The sequence below is a fragment of the Magnolia sinica genome, chromosome 12 (genome assembly GCF_029962835.1).
Source record: "Magnolia sinica isolate HGM2019 chromosome 12, MsV1, whole genome shotgun sequence".
In the NCBI taxonomy this organism is placed as follows: Eukaryota; Viridiplantae; Streptophyta; class Magnoliopsida; order Magnoliales; family Magnoliaceae; genus Magnolia; species Magnolia sinica.
In genome coordinates, this window is record NC_080584.1 from 60,596,164 (window position 1) to 60,619,135 (window position 22,972).

Sequence of the window (22,972 nt, forward strand, 5' to 3'; positions counted from 1 at the left end):
GTAGGTGTGTGACCTTCGGAACAGGTTGGATGGCAGATAAACATCGAGGCAGGAAGGTTTCAACGGAGGCCATGCCTTGGATCTGCCTCATTTTGAAGCTCACGCTCTAAAATTATATTGAAAAATGGATGGACAGCGTGGATATAACACAAACATTATGATGGGCTCACGTAACTTTACCACGTCAACACAATACCGACCTGGGTGTTGTGTGTTCTACACTACGGAATCCGAGTCCGCCGTTTGTTGTTATAGCTGCTGCTGCTGCTTGGTATTGGGCGGGTGAGGGATGGCGAAGACGGCAGCGCTTGGATGCGAGCCGGTGGTGGGGACGCTGGTTGCAAATAAGAAGAGAGAATACAAGGTCAGCAACAGGGTGGCAGAAGGCAAGCGCCCTCTCTACGCCATCGCCTTCAACTTCGTCGATTCCCGCTACTACAACGTCTTCGCCACTGTCGGTGGCAATCGAGTCAGTACTCTCTCTCTCTCTCTCTACCTCTCCTTTTTTCTTTTCCGAAAATTCCATTTCTCTCCATTTCCGTCTCGTTGTTGCCGGGAATTCAAACACGACATCGCGTTTCGGATGGTTTTGATGATATGTTGTAAGAGGAACCCTAACAGGATTAGGGCATATCATGTGGTGAACGCAAACGTGTCTGTTGAGCATCTCAGTTTCTCCTCTTCCCCCAAAATGCCCTCTCTGTTTCCATCTTATTACGAAGGCGAATTCGAGCTCCGCGTTGTGTTTTGGATGGATTTGGTGTTAAGAGGGAGCTGGAAGCTGTGGGCCCCACAGCGGATTAGGGCGTATCATGTGGTGAACACGAACGTTTCTCTTGATTGTCTCGGCTTCTCATTTCCCCCCAAAATGCCCTTTCCGTTTCTACCTGATTACGAAGGTTAATTCAAACTCGGAACTGCTTTTCGGATGGTTATGGTGATCTGGTGTAAGGGGAAAACCTATGCTCTTTATCCAGCACAGGGTTCATGTGGTGACTGCGAGCGCGTCTCTTGAGCATCTCGGTTTCCCCAAAATACCCTCTCCACTTCCATCTTATTACGATGGCGATTTCAAACACAGTACTGCGTTTTGGATGGTTTTGGTGATTTGGAGTAAGGGGAAGCTGTGTGCCCTGCACAGGATTAGGGCGTTTCATGTGGTTAATGCGAATATGTTGCTTGAGCATCTTGGTTTTTCCCTTTTCCCCGAAATGCCCTCGCTGTTTCCATCTTATTACAAAGGCGAATTAGGCATCGTGTTTTGGATGGTTTTGAATGATTTCATGTTAGGGGAACCCTAAATTGAATCCTTTACATAGGATTAGGTCAAATCATGTGGTGAATGCATACCTGTCTCCTGAGCATCTTTGTTTTTGCTCTTTTTCTCAAAATGCACTCTCCATTTCCATCTTATTACAAAGGGGAATTCGGCATCATGTTTCGGATGGTTTTGGTGATTTGGTGTTAGGGGAAACCGTAAATTTAAGCTGTGCATCTCGCATAGGGTTAGGGCTTGCCGTGTGCTCTCCCCGTATGCCCTTAAGGACGCAAAAGTGTCTCTCTGAGTATCTCAGATTCTCTTTCCCCAAAATGCCATATGCATTAGTGTGCGTCAATCATCATCATCATCATTGTCATCATCATATAAGCCTTATCCCAGCTAATTGGGGTCAGCTACATGAATCTTGTTTCGGCAATCCACTCTATCAAGGGCTATATCCTCAGTTAAACCATAGGCCATCAAATCTTTTCGTACTACAGTCACCCATGTCCTTTTGGGCCTTCCCCTTGCCCTTTTAGAGCCTTCAACTTGAACCAATTCACTCCTAACCTGTGCAGTTATTAGTCTCTGCTGAACATGGTCAAACCATCCAAGTCTGCTTCACTCATCTTATTACCTATTTGGTGCAACTCTTAAATTCCCTCGAATGTATTCATTTGTACTTCTACCATCTCGACATCCTTATTTTTGGCATGTGTCAATCCAAACTCATGTTTTAGAATCAATGTTTGGGATTATTTTTCAATAGAGAAATGATCATGTACACCATTTTTATTTCCTGCTCACGCGGTGCTTTTACATAACATCCATGTTGTGCTAAAGATGGGTTGCATTAGAGGCTGTTCGACAACCTGGAATATGAAAAGTACTTAAGAATTCAATTCTAGGAATTGGATTCCTTGGAATTTCATTATATTAGTTGTGTCTGGCATCTTGTTATGGAACTTGATCTCTAGAGATTTGCAAGCTAGCATTTTAGAAAGAATCATAAATATTCAGGAATTGAATTACTATTTAAATTGATTGTGACCACATTTCAGGTTGCTAAACATAAGAATTTGCCCTTCGGAATAGTTGCAGCCCCAGCCTCACCCAACATGGTGCGACCATGACTGTGGGCCCCACCTTGATGTATGTGTGGTATGTACACGGTGTCCATTTGTTTCGCCAACTCATTTTAGGGCATGAGCCCAAAAATGAAGCGGATCCAAATCTCAGGTGGACCACACTATAGGAAATAGTGGTGATTCTTCACCATTAAAAACTTCCTAGGACCAACCGTAATGTTTATTTTCCATTCCGAAGGTACATTCTCACATTTAGCTACCAGAAATATGGTCACAATCAATTCAAATAGTAATTCAATTCCTGATTATTTATGATTCTTTTTGAAATTGCTAGCTTGCAAGTTTCTAGGGATCGAGTTCCATTCAAGATGCCAAACACAATTGATATAATGAAATTCTAAGGAATCAAATTCCTGTAATTGAATTCTTAAGTAATTTTCATATTCCAGGTTGTCAAACAACCTCTAATGCAACCCACCTTTTACACAACCAATCTGTTGTATTTGGCAAATTCCAAGTTGCCAAACAATTCGTTGACCGCCTGGGACAAAAACCAGGTTGGTCCATTCATTGGGACAGCTACATTGTTGAAGTCAATGTACAACGTGGTGGTCTGACTTGCTCAATGTATGCAAAAACAGACGGTGGGCATTGTTACGCATTACAAGGTTGTAACGGCCGTTATGGAAAAATGATCCATTACCGGCTGATATAGGTTTTTTGAGAAAAAAAAGGCCATAACAACCATTACGGTCCATATTGTGATAGCGGTGGCCGTTACGGCCACCGTTACCACTATTGAATACCTTGGGCTCAATGTCACACAACGAAGATCACGTGGAGTAATGTATCATACCCTTGGGATACAGATACGTATTGGTTATCGCACGGGATATATCATTTGTATCAGGTAATTTATCGCACTTTTGGGAAACATGGGGAAAATGGTTAAAATTTTCACTGAAACTTCAGGGATTGTTAAAATAGACCTTAACACACTTTTAAATCATAACATCTAAAAAAGAAGTGCACATAATAGGTTTCCTTTGTATAGGGTCCTGAGCTATACGTCGTTTGACTGAACTACTGCAGTATATTCAAATTAAAAGCATAACATTTAGAGTGTATGCGATGATCATTTCATCAAACACTCCTAAATACTTCGAAGTTCTAAATTAGTCTCAATTGACAGCTTATTTAAGGGAAAATTTGAAAAAAATTATATTTTAATAATTTTTAATTTAAAATGATTTTTATTTTCTAAAAATTGACAAGGACTTAACAAATCAGTAGATCAGCCCTTATAGATGCTTGATTTAATGTTTGGAGTGCAACATTACAAGCAATTTGGAAGAAATTGGGGAAATTTAAAAAAAAACCGCAAATTTCCCCAAATCGGACCACCAACACTCAAAATTTGAAATTAGAGTGTATGTGATGATCATTTCATCAAATACTCCTCAATACTTAGAAATTAGTCTCAATAAATAGCTGGTTGAAGGAAAATTTCGAAAAAAAACATAGAGAACATGAAGAACCAATGGATATTGCAATCAAAGTTCCAACTCCATGACTTTTCTTGTAAAACATGAAGAACCAATGGATATCGCAATCAAAGCTCGAACTCCATGGCTTTTCATGTAAAACATGAAGAACCAATGGATATCGCAATCAAAGCTCCAACTCCATGACTTCTCATGTAAAACATGAAGAACCAATGGATTTGTAACCATTTGACATTGATTTAACATAATTTCAACAAAAAAGGGATCGAAAATTCAAAATGCTCACCGAATCGAACATGTGGGATATATCGGCACTACTTGTGCATTTCATATCGCACAAGTGGGATACAAGATATATCGTGGGATATATCGGCCAATATTTAGAGCATTGGTTGTATGTTAACATACAACATTGTATGTAGTCTTCTCTTTACAACATTTGTAACATTTCTTGTTTCTGTGAAACAGAAGTAATCATAGCATCTTCTTTGGGGTTTTCCCTTATTTTTACTTCCGTAATTTGTAATTCTATTTTCACTTCCGTAATTTGTAATTCTATTTTCACATTTAGCAACTATGAAAAATGATGTGATTTTTCTCAGGTGACTATTTACCAATGCCTTGAAGGAGGTGTTATTGCAGTGTTGCAAACATACATTGATGAAGATGTAAGCAAGAGCCTCTTCCCGTGATCTAATTTTCATGTATCACAAATAAGTTTTTCTAATAGCTTATGACGATTTTCATGTGCTTTATAGTTCAGAAGGATGAGTCATTCTACACTTTAAGCTGGGCATGTAATGTTGACGGGGCTCCTTTCTTGGTTGCGGGTGGAATCAACGGTATAATTCGTGTCATTGATGCTGGCAGTGAAAAGATACATAAGGTAATGTGTAGGATGTGGAGAGTTTTGGACACCCATAGAGATGGCAAAAAACTCTTAATCCACGTTTTATATTTTTCTGGTTTAGAACCTGATCAACTTGATCAAAACTAAGTTGATTGGGTTTCAACATGAGCTCATGGGTTCGAGTACCCATTGTGGTGAAATCCCATTGGTGTGAGTGCGTGGGTGTGTGTGGGGTGTGAATGCGTGCGTAAAAAAAAAGTTGATTCAACTGAGTCAACTCTGTTTTTGTGAAGAATTAAAGAGTCAACCCCCTAAACACATTCACCATTTTACCAAGTTGGTATGAGTGGCACCAGTTTCAGCCCTTGGGCAGGGCGCACTCTGGAACTGAGTTTTGATTCCTTGTTTTTTAGCAAGGTATTTAATAATGGTAATGGTAGCCATAAGGCCAGCCTTATGGGTGTTAAGATATGGGCCATAATGGCCGTTACGACCCTGTAAAAGTCAAATTTTTAAAGAGTAAAATCTGAATAAGCCTGCTATGGCCCGTATCTGCCCGTTATGAGCATTAAAAAAAAAGGGGCATTACTGACCTGTATCACATAACAGGGATCACCGTTACTTTTAGTCTGTTACGTAATGGTCGTTACACCTGTAATGTAACCATTTTTTAATACCATGTTTATTAGACAAAAACAACCATGCCTATCTTCATAGCCTTCATCATGTTACATGGAAAACGCATGACAAACCTCTAAGATAACCCACATTTTAATTTCATTTTTGCATGCAATAAATTACAAAGGTATTTTCATACCCATGGCAATCCATGCAATTTTTGTTCCGCATCCAACCTAAAATTTATTGAATATCCATTCTTTTGATTGCTTATAAACATGCAGAGTTTTGTTGGCCATGGGGAATCGATAAACGAAATCAGGACTCAAGCTCTGAAACCTTCACTTGTAGTGTCTGCAAGCAAGGTAGATACCCCTACTTGTCTCGGCTACCTGTGAGACAACACCCTTTCAGTTGGTATTTCTGATACCTAGATGGGTCTTCAAACAGGATGAATCAGTTCGGCTATGGAACGTACATACTGGCATATGCATTTTGATATTTGCTGGAGCTGGTGGCCATCGGAATGAAGTTTTGAGTGTTGTAAGTGTAGTGAGAGATGGATAGTTCTTCATTCCTCTGTACTTCTATCATGGATTGTAATACAAGCGAAAGATTGTAGAACATTAACCATTTAAGGGAGTTTGGGGTTTTGTAGGACTTCCATCCTTCTGACATATACCGCATTGCAAGTTGTGGAATGGATAACACTGTTAAGATTTGGTCAATGAAAGGTGGGCAATACATGTTATAGTGTTCTCTTGCATTTTATTTTTATTTTTTGTTTTCCCATCTTGTGACACCCACAAATATTTTCAGAGTTCTGGACGTATGTTGAGAAGTCTTTTACATGGACCGACCTTCCATCCAAATTCCCCACAAAATATGTACAGTTCCCCGTAAGTTCTTTCCTTTTATTGGTACAGTTTCCTGTAAGTGCCAGTTATTTATTCTGTTTAAATAAGTGCTAGCTATGTAACAAGCACACACCTCTTTGGCATTTGCTCAATCAATTGAACTTTCCTGAAATCTTGCCATTTTGCATGTGTCATTGGCATAGACATGCCACTTGCTACATTGTCTAGAATGGTGGTAGAGACTAGAGACATCACAGCATGTGTCAGATACCAACATGTATCCACATCAAAGTTGCATGAGGTGCTATTTTTTAAGTATTAATCTGATTATTTTCACTTTAGCTGAGATGAGTTTTGTTATTTCAGGTTTTCATTGCTTCCGTTCATTCCAACTATGTTGACTGCAATAGGTGGCTTGGAGATTTCATTCTATCAAAGGTGAATTAGTACTTCTGTAATTTCATTCAATGCGAGCAGATCGCATCGTTTATTGACTACTTGTCTAGTTTGTAAGTAGATTCTGTTCTGCTAAACTTATCTGAAACTGGGGGTGATTGTGCTCGTCTATCGCTCACCTTATTGCGTGCAATGGGCAGATATTTAGTCAATGGCTGTCTAAGTCCAGATGTAAAAGATGGATGGTGTACAAATGTAATTTCGTCCTCCTAGGTTTATATTGTGTGGCATGAATATGACGATTTGAAATGTTCATTCATCATAGGGCTTCATTAATGGACCATAGACCTAAAATCACCACGATCGGACAATCTTAATTGGGTAAAAGATTTGTATGAAGTCATTGACTGGATTTTACTATTTTGCATTACATTTTTTAAATGGTTAGGAATGTTTGATTGCTATGATTTTTGGTTTATGACCCTTTATGATTGTTTGAATTATCTTTGATATTATCGAAATATCTCCAATATTATTGTTATCTCCAGCTTTGCGATTCCGATAACACCGGATACCGATAACAACGGTAGTACTAGAAATTCCAAGCATCAACAATGTATTGCTAAGTACCGCCAATGAATCGATATCGCCAATATTTTCATTTGTATAAATTCTAGGTGCCGCTTGTATTGCTAATGTATCGACATTGTCAATATTTTCGACCGTGTAAATTCTAGTTGATGCTTGTATCACAAGTGCATTGACGATATTTCAATAATATTGCTAACGTACATATATCACAAAAAGTTTGTTTATTAAAATAAATCTATTTTAATTTTTTTACGAGCGCATTGTTGTATGCAGTTTTCAATTTGTCGTTACTAATATTGATAATATCTCAATATTATTGTTATCGCAACATGCGCGATATCAAGACCACAATCTTTTGTTTCCTTTCCTGTTGTTGATGATTTCTTTGCAAAATATCATGATTTGTCGATATTCTGCAATATCAATGAATGTTTGGATGGATGATTGGATGGTTAAATGGGATGGATGGGATGGTTTGACTGTTTCTTACGACGACACATCCTTTTAAGCCCCCACCATTGAATGGAAACTTATTGTGTATACATTCTTTTTGTAATTTTTTAATTAATAAATATACAAATATGTATATTTTAGCATCTCCTGAAGTTTCACTGAAAATTCTACTGTTTTTCCCGTTTTTTCTCACATTTCTGGTTATCAGTGATATTATTGGTGATATCAATAATGTTTCCTTATCCCCGACCAACGAAACTTGTAGTGACACCGATACTACCAGGAACTTACCTATAAGTGCCCGTTTGGCCGGGTGGATTGGAAGGGATTGAATGGTATTAGGGTGGATGGCATGGATTTCTAGGTAATGATGGTGTAGTCAGTGGATTGTCTTGAGATCCATGGGATTGCTATATCCCTGGATTGCTATATCCAGTTTGTTTGGCACTCCTGGCTAATCCTGGGATTAAACCTTCCCATCTCTTCCAATCCCTCTAACCAAACACGTCCCAGGCAAATTTGAATGGATTAGGGTGGATTGGATGGGATTTAAAGGTAATGATGGTGTTGTCAGTGAATTGTCTTAAGATCCACGAGATTGGGATCAGATCACCGACTCTGTTTGGCATGCTCGGCCAATCCTGGGATTTAACTTCCAATCCCTTCCAATACCATCCAGTCCCTTCCAATCCGTTCGGCCAAGCGGGCCCTAAAGGGTCTTGACACCCGGGTCATCACTCTCATAAGCGTACTCGGAGCGTTTGTCAAGCCAAAAGGCATGACAAACCACTCATATAGCCAATCTTTCATCTTGAAGGTTGTCTCCCATTCATCTCTTGGGCGAATATGTATATGATAATACCCACTTTTGTGGTCAGTCTTGGAATAGATCGTGGCATTGGCCATCATGTTCAATAGGCTGTCAAGACGCGGTATAGGCAATCGATACTCGTCTGTGATATTGTTGATGGCTTGACTGTTTACGCACATGCGCAAAGTGCCATCTTTCTTAGGCATGAGGAGGGCCGGCATGACACATGGACTCAAACTCTCCTGACTGAACCATTTCCTAAGAAGCTCATCAACTTGTCTTTTCAACTCCGCATGCTTCATAGTGTTCATTCGGTAGTGAGGAAGGTATGTTAGAGTCGACCGGGGACAAGTTCTATGGCATGTTGAATCTCCCGCATGGGTGGAAGCTCATTCGATGCATACTACGACAACACACCACAATGTGTCTTTGTAGGAAGTAAACAGAATGAGAATAGGACATTGCTGAGAAATTGTTATCGAGGACGCATCAACCTATGAAACTCGATAGGGCTGAGGGTGAGGAACGAGTTTCAAATCCAAACGAGACACAATGCTAGTGGGAGGAGACTACGTTGGTGCAACTGCCACTATCAATTATCACCTTCTTTTGCCACCACACTTGATGTTAAGTTTGAAAATTTGAATTCCTGTACCAATCATCACTTTCTTTAGCCCGGGCTAAGGCGCATCTAACAACCGCAAGTGACATAGTCTCAACTCATTCAGCTTCTTCATTACTAGCACCAATTTTGGGCTAATATTCTTCTTCTTCACAATCGCTCCGACCATCCGCATCCTCATCACAATCACCAATCACAAGGGCCTTATTTCGCTGTTTCGTGGGGCACTGGGTGTGAAATGGCCAAATCCTTGGCAATTGTAACATCGTGTATGCTCACAACCCCTCGAACTAGTACTAGTTAAACCTTTGCCCTTAACATCCCTATTGTTGGATTGAGTACTAGGGGCTTTGGATTGACTTCCAAAATTAGGCTTAACTCCCTAGTGTGTGGTCTTGCCATTGGATTCACAAGAGTCGAATCACCTCATGAATTACAATTTCAGATACCGCTCAAGTTCTTGCACCACTTGATAAGCATGCTCTAGGGTGCTAACGTCACGAGGAATGAGCTCACATTGAAGCTCGGGTCGGAGGCCCACCTTAAAACGGGAAAAAGGGTCATTAACGGGTCCTCGATATTACAACGTATCATGTACTCATCAAACTTGGCGATGTAATCAGCCACGGGCATTGTTCCCTGATGAAAAGATTGTCACTGATCCAAAAGTCTCTAGCGGTAAGAGAGAGGAAGGTACTCCTTTAAAATCTCTTTCATCTCGGCCCATAGTGAGAGTGGGTCATGTCTAGACCTTTCCACCTTCCGCTCGACATTCGTCCAAAATAACTTGGCTTGACCCAAGCAGGTTTTAAAAGTTAGGAAAATAGGAGGAATGGAAGTGAGAAGATCATTGTTCACGACACTATTTATAGGCGGGGGAAAAAGAAAGTGTTGGTTTAGGTTAGGGTTTTATGTGGTCTGGTTTAGGTTAGTGAGAAATCTCATTCATAATAATCACATCATCCCCAAATTAGGGTTCCCATAACCTTTAAATAGTCTCAACTAGAGACTTTTACAAAGGGACACCTCTCAATATGGAAAAGTCCTAAGTAGTGTTTGAAATATCGGTATCACGTTACGTATCACATCCAATGTTTGAATTGTCGACGAGAAATCGATAATATCGGTGATACTATCGGTGTCGCTGAACCGGCGATACCGTAACCCCAAGTTTTCGTTTCTCTTCCAAATGTCGACGAAATATCGGCGATATTTTCGATTTTATCAAAAAAAAAAAGCTATCGTTCTCCTTATTATTGAAAAAAATTTGAAATAAATGTAAAAAATATATACAAAAAAGATCTCTTACCTTCTTTTTCTCCCGATTTACCTGCGGAAGTGGATTTCGAATAGATTTAGTGGGCCAATCATTGTTGATAGCTCTGAATTTTCCGAGATAAGAAAACCCTTTTAAAAAACCCTTTTGTTTTGTTCAAAGAAAGAGATTTGAAAGAGAACTTGATTTCACGGAGAGTTACGGAGATTTTGGTTCGGATTTGAAAAAGAAAAAGATAAATTTCTGGAAAGATTTTTTACGGAAGATGAGATTAATTGCGATTTTCCGGAGAAGAGAGAATTTCGTAAAAATGAAATCTCTCTCGCGTCCGGGAGGGGATTTGCTACTGACGGGTTGAGTATACTCACAGGTTGAGTCGCTAGACTAGCTATTGAAGTGACGTCGTCAAGTTCCGTGGGCCCCCCCATGATGTATGTTTTGCATCCACACCTTCCATCCATTTGGAGAGATCATTTTAGGGCAATATCCAAAGAACGAGTTAAATCCAAAGCTCCAGTGGACCCCAGCACAGAAAATAGTGGGACAATGACACCCACCGTTAAAAACTTCTAAAGGCCACAAAAGTTTTAGATCAAGCTGATATTTGTGTTTTCCCTTATTTAATGTCTTTTTAAACTTTTGAACAGGTTGGATTTCAAATAAACATTATGATGGGCCTTAGGATAGTTTCAACGGTGGGAATCACTCTCCCTGCTGTTTTCTTTGGTCCACAATAGATTTTTATTTGATTCATTCTTTGGTTCATACCCTAAAATGATATCTAAAAATGGATGGACGGTGTGGATATAACATATACATCATAGTGGGGCCACAAAACTTGGTGACGTCACTTCAGTAGCTGAGTGGCTACTCAACTTGCTAGTATCTATCTAATCCGCGTCCTCTCACACCAGCTGTATAGTTGCTGTATACGTAAGCAAGTTCTGTGGGTCTGAGCACAAGGTATTTGTTATATCAAAACCGTCCATCAATTTGGCGAGCTCTCGTAAGGCTTGAGACAAAAAATAAGATAGATCTAACTATCAAGTGGACTACACTGCAAAAAGCAGTGGGATATTGAACGTCTACCATTGAAACCCTTTTTGGGGTCACAGAAGTTTTAGATCAATATGAAATTTGTTTTTCCTCTTCATTTAGGTCTTTGTGACCTTATGAATAGATTGGATGGAAAATGAACATTATGGTGGGCCCTATGAGTTTTTTAACGGTGAAAATCATTATCTTCGTTGCTATTTGTGGTGTGGTCCAGATGATCTTTGGACATGATTCATTTTTTGGATAATGCTCTAAAATGATCTCTAAAAATAGATGAACGATGTAGATATAATAAATACATCACTGTGGGGCCCATGTAACTTTGATCTCCTCTGAACCGTTCGTACAACTTAGAGCTCGAGTAGTGTCAGTGCACGTCTTCTCACAACACGAACCTGCAGCAGCTATATAGCTGGTGTGTGGTACACCAACCAATCTGCTTCCAGTTTTAAGGTAATGGAATCCGCTTCCAATTTAATGTTGGGATTTAATCGCTATTGTTTCCTTTGATGTGGTCCACTTGAGATTTGGAACTACCGCATTTTTTGACCATGTACTAAAATGATATGCTAAAATGGATTAATGGAGTTGATTTCTCGTATATATCGTGGTGGGCCCACAGAACACTCTCCAGTAGCCACCTAGTCATTCACAGCATCATAAAACACATGGGATACGGTGGGTACTACAAAGTCCTTACGCCACCTGGAGGACTTGATTTGGCTAGTGACGTTGCCACTGTTAAGATAGCTAGTGGTTGGTGCTATGTGGGCCTAATCATGATGTATTTATTTGATCCATGCTGTCCATCTATTTTTTCAGATCATTTTAGTTCTTGATCCAAAACATTAGGCATATATAACTCTCAGGTGGACCACACCACAAGAAATAGTAGCAATTGAATGTCTACCATTAAAAACCTCCCAGGGTTCAATGTAATGTTTATTTGACATCCAACCTGTTAATTAGGTTATACAAACTAGTTTGATACAAAATTTGTGGCCCTTTAGAAGTTTTTAATGGTGTGCATTCAATCAACACTGTCCTATGATGTGGTTCACTTGAGATTTGGATCTATCTATTTTTTGAGCTTATACCATAAAATGATCTGGAAAATTGAATGGATGTGTCAATATGTCAAACAAGTGCCATATCCAAGCCATCAATCACCAAGTATACCAATATATAGATTCTATGTCCCAAGAAAGGTGTATGTTTTTAGTTCATCAACTTTTACATATCCTAATTATTATGTGTTAACTACATTTGTATTATATGAATTCATTTTGATTACAATTGGAGCGATTTCTTATGGCAACATATGCTTTTTGGGTCCCATTAAACGAAAACTTATTATTTAATGTATTTTTTTGTAATTTTTTTATTCCTAAATATGCAAATATGTGTATTTAGGCATGCCCTGAAGTTTTACTGAAAAATTCCATCATTTTCCCCATTATTCGTCATTTTTTTTTTTTTTTCGCATTTTCGGTTATCGGTGATATTATCGGCGATAACGATAATATATCTTTATCTCTAGTTAGCGAAACTTGTAGCAATACCGACAACTCGAACACTGATCACATCCTTGAGATATAGATACGTATCGGTTATCGCACAGGATATATTGTTTGTATTAGGTAATTTATCGCACTTTTTAGGGAACATTGGGAAAATAGTTGAATTTTTTAATGGAACTTCAGGGATTGTTAAAAAAGACCTTAATACACGCTTTTACTCATAACATCTCAAAAAAGAACTGCGCATAATAAGTTTCCTTTGTATAGTGTCCTAAGCTATGCGTTGTTTGACTTAACTAATGCAACTATATTCATATTGAATGCAGAACATTTAGAGTGTGTGTGATGATCATTTCATCAAATGCTCCCAAGTACTTTGAAATTAGTCTTAATTATAGAATGCTTTGTTACTTAAGTGCTTTCCTATTTCATAGATTTTTAGATTTTATATATTTTATTACATATTGTAAGGTTGATTATAAATAGGACCTATGTCCTATGGAATAAGACAAGTTGATTAATATTCTCTTTATGAAATTTTTTATTCTCTACGGTACTTGTTTGGGGGGGGGGGGGGGGGGAGAGTGATCTCTAGTTCTAGACTAGAGGATTGTCGTGCTTGCTCACAATCTTGCATTTGTGATCTTTAGCATCCAGCTAGAGGATTGTTGGATCTTTCCCACAATCTCTTTCTTTTCTTATTGATTTATTTGCTTTCCTTTTCGGGTTTGCATCAAATTGGTATCAAAGCAAGTTTTGCTCTTGGGAAAATTAGAAGGTAATTTTTTCCCATCTCAATCTAACTTTCATCCTTCCCCTCCATCCATCCATCATCTTTCTCTTTTCTTTCAAATTTTTTTTTTTTTTTTTCCAAATCACCAAACCCTAACTCTAGAAAAAAAAAAAAAAAAACTCTTCCATCCTACCACACCAAAATCCCATCCCAACATATCAATTCCTTGCCCTTCCTCTCCTTCCTTACCACAAAAAAAGAAGAAGAAGAAGAAGAAGAAGAAGAAGAAGGAAAGAAAAAAAAAGAAAAAAAAGGAAAAAAAGGAGAGAAAAAGAAAATTTTATTTTGTTTGCTTGCCAAAGCCTAATCGGAGTGGACATCTAGAAATGAAGTGGTAGATTTGCTCATGGATGTGGTGAAGTTCACATGGTCAAATGGGCAAACCCCTCCTATTCAGTCCAAGATGGATAGATTCATTCTCTCTCCAAAATTGCTAGACAAGTTCCTATTGGTGTTCCAAGGGGGTTTGTTGAGACTAGTGTCCGATCATTGTCCAATTTCATTGGAAACAGAGGAGGACTGGGGCCCAAGGCCTTTCAGATTTGAGTTCTCGTGGCTAAAAGTAGAGGGTTTCACAGATCTACTTAAAGAGTGGTAGGCATCTTTTTTTTTTTGAAAGATAAGAGTGGTAGGCATCTTTTTCGGACTGAGGGGGAGCAGGTTTTAATTTGTTTAAAAAATTAAAGCTGTTAAAAGGCAAGATCAACATGTGGAGAAAAGAAGTTTTGAGCGTTTAGGAAGAGGAATCTTCGGCCACTCTAGTAGAAATTCAGCGCCTAAATTTAAAGGAAGAAAATAGTGAGCTGACGGAGGAAGAAAGATCCTGGAGGGAAGTTCATTTGTTGAAATACTATGCTAGACTGAGAGAAGATGAGATTAAATGGAGGAAGCGGTCGAGGGCTTTATGGTTAAAAGAGGGGAACAAGAATACTAAGTTCTTCCACAATATGGCTAGTGTGCGAGCAAGAGTCATAAAATAAAGTCAATTGTGGTGGAGGGGGAAAGACTAGAAGGAAAGCCCTATGTTTGTGCGGTTATAGTAAACTTCTATAAGAATTTATTAAAAAGGGAAGGGTGGTCTCGGCTGAATCTAGACTACCTTCCTTTTGACTTGATTTCAAGGGATGTGGTTGAGAATCTAGAAAAAAGCTTTTTTGGAAGAATAAATCAAATGTGCTATTTTTGAGTTGGGAAGTGAAAAGGCGCCTGGGCCGGACAGTTTTCCATCTTGTTCTTTCTAAACTTTAGGAGATTGTGAAGAAGGAAGTGGTGGGTTTAATTAAAGAATTTTTCCTTTTAGGTAAAACTTCTCCGGAGTAGGTGCGATATTCATAGTGTTGATTCCGAAGGAAGGTGCGAAAAGTCTAAAGGACTACATACCTATAAACCTTGTGGGAGGGCAGTACAAAATCCTGGCAAAGATGTTGGCGACAAGATTCAAAGTAGCAATCGGTGGGGTCATATCCAGGTCTCAAGGAGCTTTTGTAGCTGGGAGGTAGATTGCGAATACTGTGCTAGTGGCTAATGAAAGTATCGATGTATGCCATAGGAGAAAGGAAAGAGGGGTTTGTAAGTTGGATATCGAAAAGGCGTACGATCATGTGGGCTGGGACTTTTTGGATTACATGCCAAGTCGTTTGGGTTGTTGAGTGAGATGGCGCTCTTGGATTAGGGAGTGCACCTCCTCGGCAAAGTTCTTGGTTTTGCTGAATGTCTCGATGAATTGTTTTTTCTCTTCATCTAGAGGGTTCTGGCAAGGAGATCCCTTATCTCCATATTTGTTTGTAGTTGTAATGGAAGCATTGAGTAGAATGATCGACAAAGGGGCCAAGGAAAACTTGGTGAGGGGTTTAGCTATTTATAACTCCGAGTTTCGCTTGACGTGCCTTCAGTACGTGAACAAAACATTAGTGTTCTGTGAGGTGGATGAAGACTTGGAGAATCTGCGACTGATTTTAGTAGGTTTTGAAGTAGTGTCGGGGCTTCGATTCAATATTCCAAAGAGTGAACTCTTGGGAGTGGGAATTTCTAATGAAGAACTGGCCTATTTTGCTAGCTTGTTTGGGTGCAAAGCCAGCTTCTTTCCATCTACTTATCTCGGGCTCCCATTGTGTATAGGCAAGCCCCCCCAAGTTTGTATGGGACAAGGTGATTGAATGTTTTTAGAAAAAGCTTTGGCAATGGCGGACTAGAGCTTTGTTTTTTTTTTTTGGGGGGGGGGAGGGGATCACCCTCATCAAGGAAACAATGTCAAATTTACCGGTACACTGTCTCTTTTTAAATGCCTGAAGTTGATTGTGGAGAAGCTAGAAAGAATTAGGAGAGATTTCCCGTGGAAGGGAGCGGAAGACAAACAGAAGTTTCATCTTATGAAGTGGGACGATGTCTGAAAGCCACGGGACCAGAGGGGGCCGGTTTGAGAAGTCTGGAGAAGATAAATGATGCATTGATAGATAAATGGATGTGGAGGTTCAAGGTGGAAAAAGAGTCTTTATGGAGGGAGGTAGTGGGTAGAAAGTATGGGGTTGATGAAAGGGGATGGTGGACTCGCTCTTCTTCATTGTATAGGGCCTCTTCGATATGGGAAGGGGTAGCCCGAACTAGAAGCAAGGTGTGGTAAGGCATTGGTTACTCGTTAGGTAACGGCTTGAGGATCAAGTTTTGGGAGGATATTTGGGTGGGGGATCAGTTATTGGGGGAGGCTTTCCCGTTGGTTGCAAGGGTGGCATCAGAGGACGGTATTGTGGTGGCTACCTACTGCTCGATCATAGGCGATGAGGTGATTTGGCTCCGCCTTGTAGGAGGAATTTAGCCAATGAAGAGGTCGAGGAATTTGTTAGATTGCTGTTACTTCTTGCTCATGTGAGGCCAGTGTTATCAGAATCAGATTCGTTGGTGTGGCAGAAAGAGAAATCCGGAAAATTTTTGGTTAGATCCTTTTATAAGAGTTTGGAGGGAGTTGATTTTAGTGGCGGCATAAGCCCGATGGCCTATGCTTGGGGCTATGGAGCACATTTAAAGTTGGCGGCCTTTGTGTGGTTAGCAGGGTGTAAGAAAGTCTTTAAAAGTGGATAATCTCAGGAAAAGGAAGATGATTCTCCCGAATGTGTGTGTAATGTGCTTTCAAGATGGGGAGTCGGTCGACCACTTCCTCATTCACTGTGAGTTGCAATGCAGCTGTGGCAAAAGTTCTTCAACCTGTTTGGAGTATTGTGGGTCTCGCCAAACTCCATTGCTCAGTTTTTCCTGTTGTCTCACGAAGGGATGCACATGAGTGCGGGTAGAAAAGTTTGGTGCCTTGTGATGTTGGCCAGTCTATGGTTCCTATGGAAGGAAAGGAATAATAGATGTTTCAGGAACTGGGAGGGGCAGGTAGAGGAGGTTTTTCAGATAGCGAAAATGTATGTAATAGAAAGGGCTGTGGTCTTGAAGGGTGTTGCTTGGTTCTCGGAAAGCTGGGCCGAGTTGTAAGTCATTCCGGGTTTTTGTATAGTTTTCTGTTGTTGTTTTTTCTGGCTTCGGCCTCTCCTAATTTTTTTTTTCTCATCGCTTCAAAAGAAAAAAAGAAAAAATCGTAAGTCCTACTGATCTTCATTCAACTAGAATTTAGAAGACCCCAGTTTGTGCAAGAACAATGAACAAATGTTCCTCTTTTCACATTAATTGGTGTGTGATTTGGTGTTGGATACAAATGGTGAATCTTTGATATTGGTGACTCATATGGCAAGTAATGATCCTCACTTGATTGCACCACCTCCTAAAATGTCAGTTGTCACCACCAATGTTTTAAATATCGATAATATCAGCTTGTATTATTGGTATTGCACCTCACCAATACAATATACCGGGAGGAATTTTGCAGTTCCCCCGTGTGGACGATAATATCAACGATAGTGTCGATATTCATGATATATTGTGGGTTCCCCTTTATAAAGATTACTTGGTATCGTTGATGTGTGCAACATGTATCGACAATACACCGATAGTGTATGAGGAAGAAAATTTAAAAAAAAAAAAAACATTTTTCCACACTTTTTTTGGGGGATATGTTCATGGGGGGATTTATGCAAAATTCATTTGAGTTGTTTTGGGAGAAACCAAGGTTTGGGTGGAGAAATTGTGATCCAAGAGTGGGAACAGGGCGGAATCCATTTGGTGAGATTTTTGTTTTTCTGTTTTCTTGGTTTTTTATGGTCGATCCTTTAATACATATTTGGTAGAAATGACTTAGAAATCCATTTCTATGCATGTTTTGCATGCATTGACATGAATTTTACGCTTGTATTATCGAATCTGGGGACAATAGAAGATTTTGGGAAGATTTTAGAGTACATGGTTTGGACTGTTCAAAAAAAGAAAAGAAAAAGAGTATGTGGCTTGGTACCATTCTGTTATGTCTGCCATAGTAGTGCCGATATGTGGAGCAACAGTACTATGGCTGCCTTGATGGGACAGAATTTCGAGCCACTTGGTAACTTCATGGGATTTGAGGGAAAGGTATATATTTGTTCTGTTTACTGTGGTTGTATATTTATATTTTATTACGTGTATTGTAGGATATTTGAATGACATGAACTCATTTTGGATATAATTGTATCACTGCTATCAAATAGCGCATAGTTTAAGCCCCTGTACAATGGAAACTTATTATGCATACTTGTGTTTCGTAATGTTTTAAGTGTCTAATTGTGTCTCTTAACATTTCCCGAAGGTTTTTCATTGAAAAATTCCATCATTTTCCAAATGTTTCCCCAATGCTCCCCTCAGACCGCGATATATTCCCTAATACATGCAATATTTGATATTTCCCATGTGATACTGATATGTTTTCGTATACCAAGGGTGCAACCTGGGTGACGTTATTGACACTTAAAACATTGCTCACCAGTTTTGTCAAATTTCTATCTTCAATCTGATGGTGATATCTGATAAGGATAGCCAATAACCAAGTACCAGTGTTGGTGCTTGATACTAGGCTGTTTCCTTTATCGATATGTTCATTACCAAATACCAATGGCATATCAGACTTGGGTATTGTATGTAAATGGCCAACTGCTGCTAGCTAGTTCAAATCTTTCTGCAACTGTATTCTACCTGTTTGTGTACTAAATTTACAAGCAGAATAACTGTTGATCTGGGATTTGCTTTTGTTAATTTCAGCAGTATTTTGTTGCCAAATGCAGAGTGTTGACAATGAAATCGTTTTGTGGGAACCAAAAACCAAGGAACAAAGTCCTGGAGAGGTGAGAATTTCTTCTGCCCTCAGTTCTCTTTTGGCATTTGAAGAGTTCATAGCTTTATTCTGATTTTTTTTTTTCTTTCACAGATTCGTGTATGACATTTATTTGTATAGACTAACAGCTATACCTTTGAGTCATTTATCTTTCCACATCTTTAACAATGTTTATGTTATTTTCCTCTTAGGGCGTTGTTGACATTCTTCAGAAATACCCTGTGCCAGAATGTGATATTTGGTTTATCAAGTTTTCATGTGATTTTCATTACAATGCGGCAGCAATAGGTAAAGGCAATTGAGATACAGTTCTTGTACTTGTTACCCTCACAACTGCATTGGATCTGTTCTATAATTCAACCTTTTGAACTTGGTCTGATGCTCGAGATTGAAAGATTGCAAACATAGGCTGTGTTTGGATGCACATTCGAATTGAATTGCGGACATCCCGTTTAATTAATAGGAAATGACAAAACATAATGTTGTAACTAGTATTCATAGGAGAGGTGGCCCTTAAATTGAAGTTATATTTCTCTCTCCAACTTGAAAGTAACTTAATTGGAATTGGTGCCCCCACCTTGATATGAATGCTAGGGAAGGAAATTTCGATATCCATGCACACTCAGTGTTTTAAATGAGATGTTCGAAAATTTCATTTTTTAAACCCTGAAATTGATTTTCGACATCCAAGTTTGAGTCATTCAGTTGATGAAAATTGCTGATTTTATTGAAATAAAAAAAATCGGTGTATGATTTTTATAAGATTGTTCGAGTATGTCAGTGGGATTTTGAACATAAAATTCAGCAATGGTCCTTTTTCCCAACATTTTTCTATTGACCTATAAGAGAATGATTTTTTTATTTTTATTTTTTTATTTTTTTGAAACCCAAAGAATAAGGAAAAACGAAATCATGTCTATATAACACAAGTTTGGGAAGTTTAGGCTTTTTACTTAGTCTAGATGATATCTGTTACTGCTAATGCTAGATACCACTCGCATGATGCAATTCTTCCACCAGACATGCAGCTTTACATGCACACTGAATCCAGACCCTCAAGTTTACCAGTCCCCACTGCCGATAGGCATAACCTGAAGATCATTCTGATCGGATGATCAAAACTGTCTGATTCCGCTGCTAAATGTGATGTTGCCAATGATTTCATTTGGCGGACACCAGTTGAAAGCGTTGTTCTAAATATCACCTGCTATCTAGTTGACTTGGTATTTAGGGGCATTGGGCAATGAAATGAGTCACCAGGGGTGTCACACTCCCATACAAGATCAAGTCAGAACAATTCCAAGCTAGTCACACCCAAAAAAGTTGATTGTCCAATCCATGTGATTATCAGGTTATCATATGCATGACAACAATTTGATTGGTCTAGATTGGCATGCATGCATGCTGCATTTATGCTGGATAAGATGCAGCATCCTAGTCAGTGTGCCTTGCCCAGATTTCAGTGTTTCACCTTCCTGCTTTGTTTTGTAATGACTTATGAATTGACACCTTGGGTCATGAGAATGCAATCTAATCAATCCGATAACAGAACGCGATGATTCTAAAAAGACGAGCATTGCCCAAAAGCAGTGTTCTCCAAACATTAGATCATATTGTTCTCGCATCTGATTGTGGTGTTTAACAGGGAACAGGGAAGGCAAGATTTACGTTTGGGAACTCCAATCCAGCCCACCTGTGCTCATAGCCAGGTTTGTCTGATACATCAAATGGTAGTATAGTGGTCAGTATCCTAATTTCTGTTGTTGATGTTGGGTATTGACTTTTGTCTCTTTCTGCCATGCTTGCTTCAATTTCAGGTTATCTCATATTCAATGTAAATCTCCTATTAGACAGACGGCCATGTCCTTCGATGGAAGGTACGGAAGTCTGATCCAAGACAATATTCTGCATGTAGGCTTGATCCTTGGAAAATTGTTTTCTGCGAGTGCCCTTCTTTGGCCACTCATGAAGAGTAGTGTCTGCTGTCCTACTCTTCCTACTTGTGGCTGTTCATCGGGCAGGCCCCACCATGACATGTGTGTGCCAATGCCCTAAATCAGGCTAGTTTGGTCATCAGTTGGGCCCCACCTGAATGTGTTTTCTTTCTTCCATTTTTTTTCTAACTTGTGACTGTGAACCAGCTGATGATCTGACCTGCTTGATTCCTTGGTCATGGAACATGACGGGGCCCACCATAAGAATCATATATATTACGCACTAGGGATGCAACTCAACCCAACCCCGACTTGACCTCAAGAGGACCCAACCCTCAACCTGACCTGAGGTGCCCAACTCGAAACCAATCGTAATTCTCTATACTCAACCTGACCCAGCCCGACCCAAGCTGACCCGAATTTGCTCAATCCAAACAAATCGCATTGCATTTTCCAACCTGAACCCGAACCTGACCCGAGGACCTTGACAACCTGACCCATACTTGGGAAGTCAAGCAGGTTTGGGTTGACCCTAACCCAAGTTGCAGCCCTATCATGACGTTCCATTTGGCACATGAAGGGAGACTCGCCAGTAGGCCACATCCACATTTCTCAACTAGCTATAAAATGCAGTAAGTGTGGTTTTTGTGTTACATGGTCTATTGCAGTACCATACTCAGCTGTTGTGAGGATGGCACAATCTGGAGGTGGGATGTAGTCGCCTCCTAAACACACCGAGTTACAACATGAGGATGTCTCTTATCCATATTATTCTCAGACGAGAAATGTCTGGGCAGGAAACTGAAAGTTGGGATCAGAAGGGCAGAAATGCTCACACAACATTTCCTTTCCAACGCTGTTTCTCCCCTTTGCATATGGAGACTTGAAGTTTGCTTTCTTCCTTCAAAAGAATTATATATGTATTTTTGCAAGATTTGGCGCAAAGCTGCTGGTGGTGAACTTATTTGTTAAAATGTTGTAGGACTTTTTTTTTAAAAAGTTGGAGGTGTAGTTTGAAAACTCGACTTGTTTCGGGTTGACTTGATCACTCGATCGAGTCTTTACTTGATGTTTTATAACTAAATTAAATACATTTATGATTGCAAGTCTTTGGAAGTATTTATATTGTGGTTAGGCAAATAAACAGTCCTTGGCTTAAATCTGACTGAGGGTTATTTCCCAGCCATCTTAGTTCATTCTCAAATTTGCATTTTGCTTTTTAACTGTTCACCGTGCGTGTGACTCGGCTCAAGCCACTGCAAGTTACTGCACGAGTTGACTAGTCTTTGCTGAGTTGAGGCCGAGTCAAGCTCAGGAGTGAATTTCCTGTTTACTCGTCCCAAAATTTCACTAAGTCAGGTTTGACTCAGACAAGTCTCAGAGTCTTTAACTCACTTGAGTTTGGGAAGCATGGCAGAAACTTCTGCCAAATGAAGCCCAATTCTCTGGATGCCAACTTAGCATTGTGTGAGATCCAGGCCACTGATCAAATGGGGGCATCATGGACAAATCCTACCCTGAAGCTTAAGGACCTGTTTTCTCACACTCATCCAGTGGGTGGGCCACAACAGTAGATTCATTATGGATCATTTGTAATATTTTTGTAACCATCAATTTTTTCTCATGTATGTACACGATTGGATGGCCAGATAAGCCTTAATTTTGGGCCAGCTCATGTTTTCTACGGCTGTCACCTGATGATTGGAGCTGATCTGGCACAACGTGCCATATGAATGCAAATGGCCTTTCTTTCTCAAATTACTTTGGCACTTTTTTCTTTCAAATTCAAATTCTGATGAATGTCTTGGGCAGATACTTTGTTTCCTGAATTTTCCATTCTTCTGCTCTATTTCAGGCAGAGGTTATCTGGGTTACAGTGTGGATATTATGGTATCCAGACTGTTGATCAGATGGACCCCACTGTGGATGGGGTACAACGCAAATATCTCCTAGATTGATTTTCTAATCATTCTAGGCAAATAAGAAAAAATTACTTTCCCCGTCTAATTCCAACTGAAATTAGGCCAGATACTGAAGTGTGAGGATCTTTCAATGCAAGAGATTCATGAGGCATCCTCAATCCATGGTGGGGCACATGAAATGAACAG

The 22,972-nt window shown here is 39.6% G+C and overlaps 1 protein-coding gene across 6 annotated transcripts; it reads left to right on the plus strand.

Annotated features, from left to right (window-relative positions):
• Positions 1-216: 216 nt before the first annotated feature.
• Positions 217-21,970, plus strand: LOC131221469 (polycomb group protein FIE1). Of its 6 annotated transcripts, XM_058216728.1 has the most exons (13): positions 221-469; positions 4,457-4,522; positions 4,618-4,740; positions 5,607-5,687; positions 5,773-5,865; positions 5,981-6,056; positions 6,142-6,221; positions 6,546-6,617; positions 18,881-18,940; positions 19,122-19,218; positions 20,576-20,639; positions 20,748-20,807; positions 21,533-21,970. In XM_058216728.1, the coding sequence occupies exons 1-13, from the start codon at positions 290-292 to the stop codon at positions 21,591-21,593; spliced, it is 1,113 nt and encodes a 370-aa protein (XP_058072711.1). In that variant the 5' UTR covers positions 221-289; the 3' UTR covers positions 21,594-21,970. The 6 variants fall into 6 exon arrangements, 3 of the variants coding, with proteins under 3 accessions (XP_058072712.1, XP_058072713.1, XP_058072711.1); XM_058216729.1 differs by lacking the exon at positions 19,122-19,218 and having other exon boundaries at positions 217-469; positions 18,858-18,940; XM_058216730.1 differs by lacking the exon at positions 19,122-19,218 and having other exon boundaries at positions 217-469; positions 18,861-18,940.
• Positions 21,971-22,972: the final 1,002 nt, after the last annotated feature.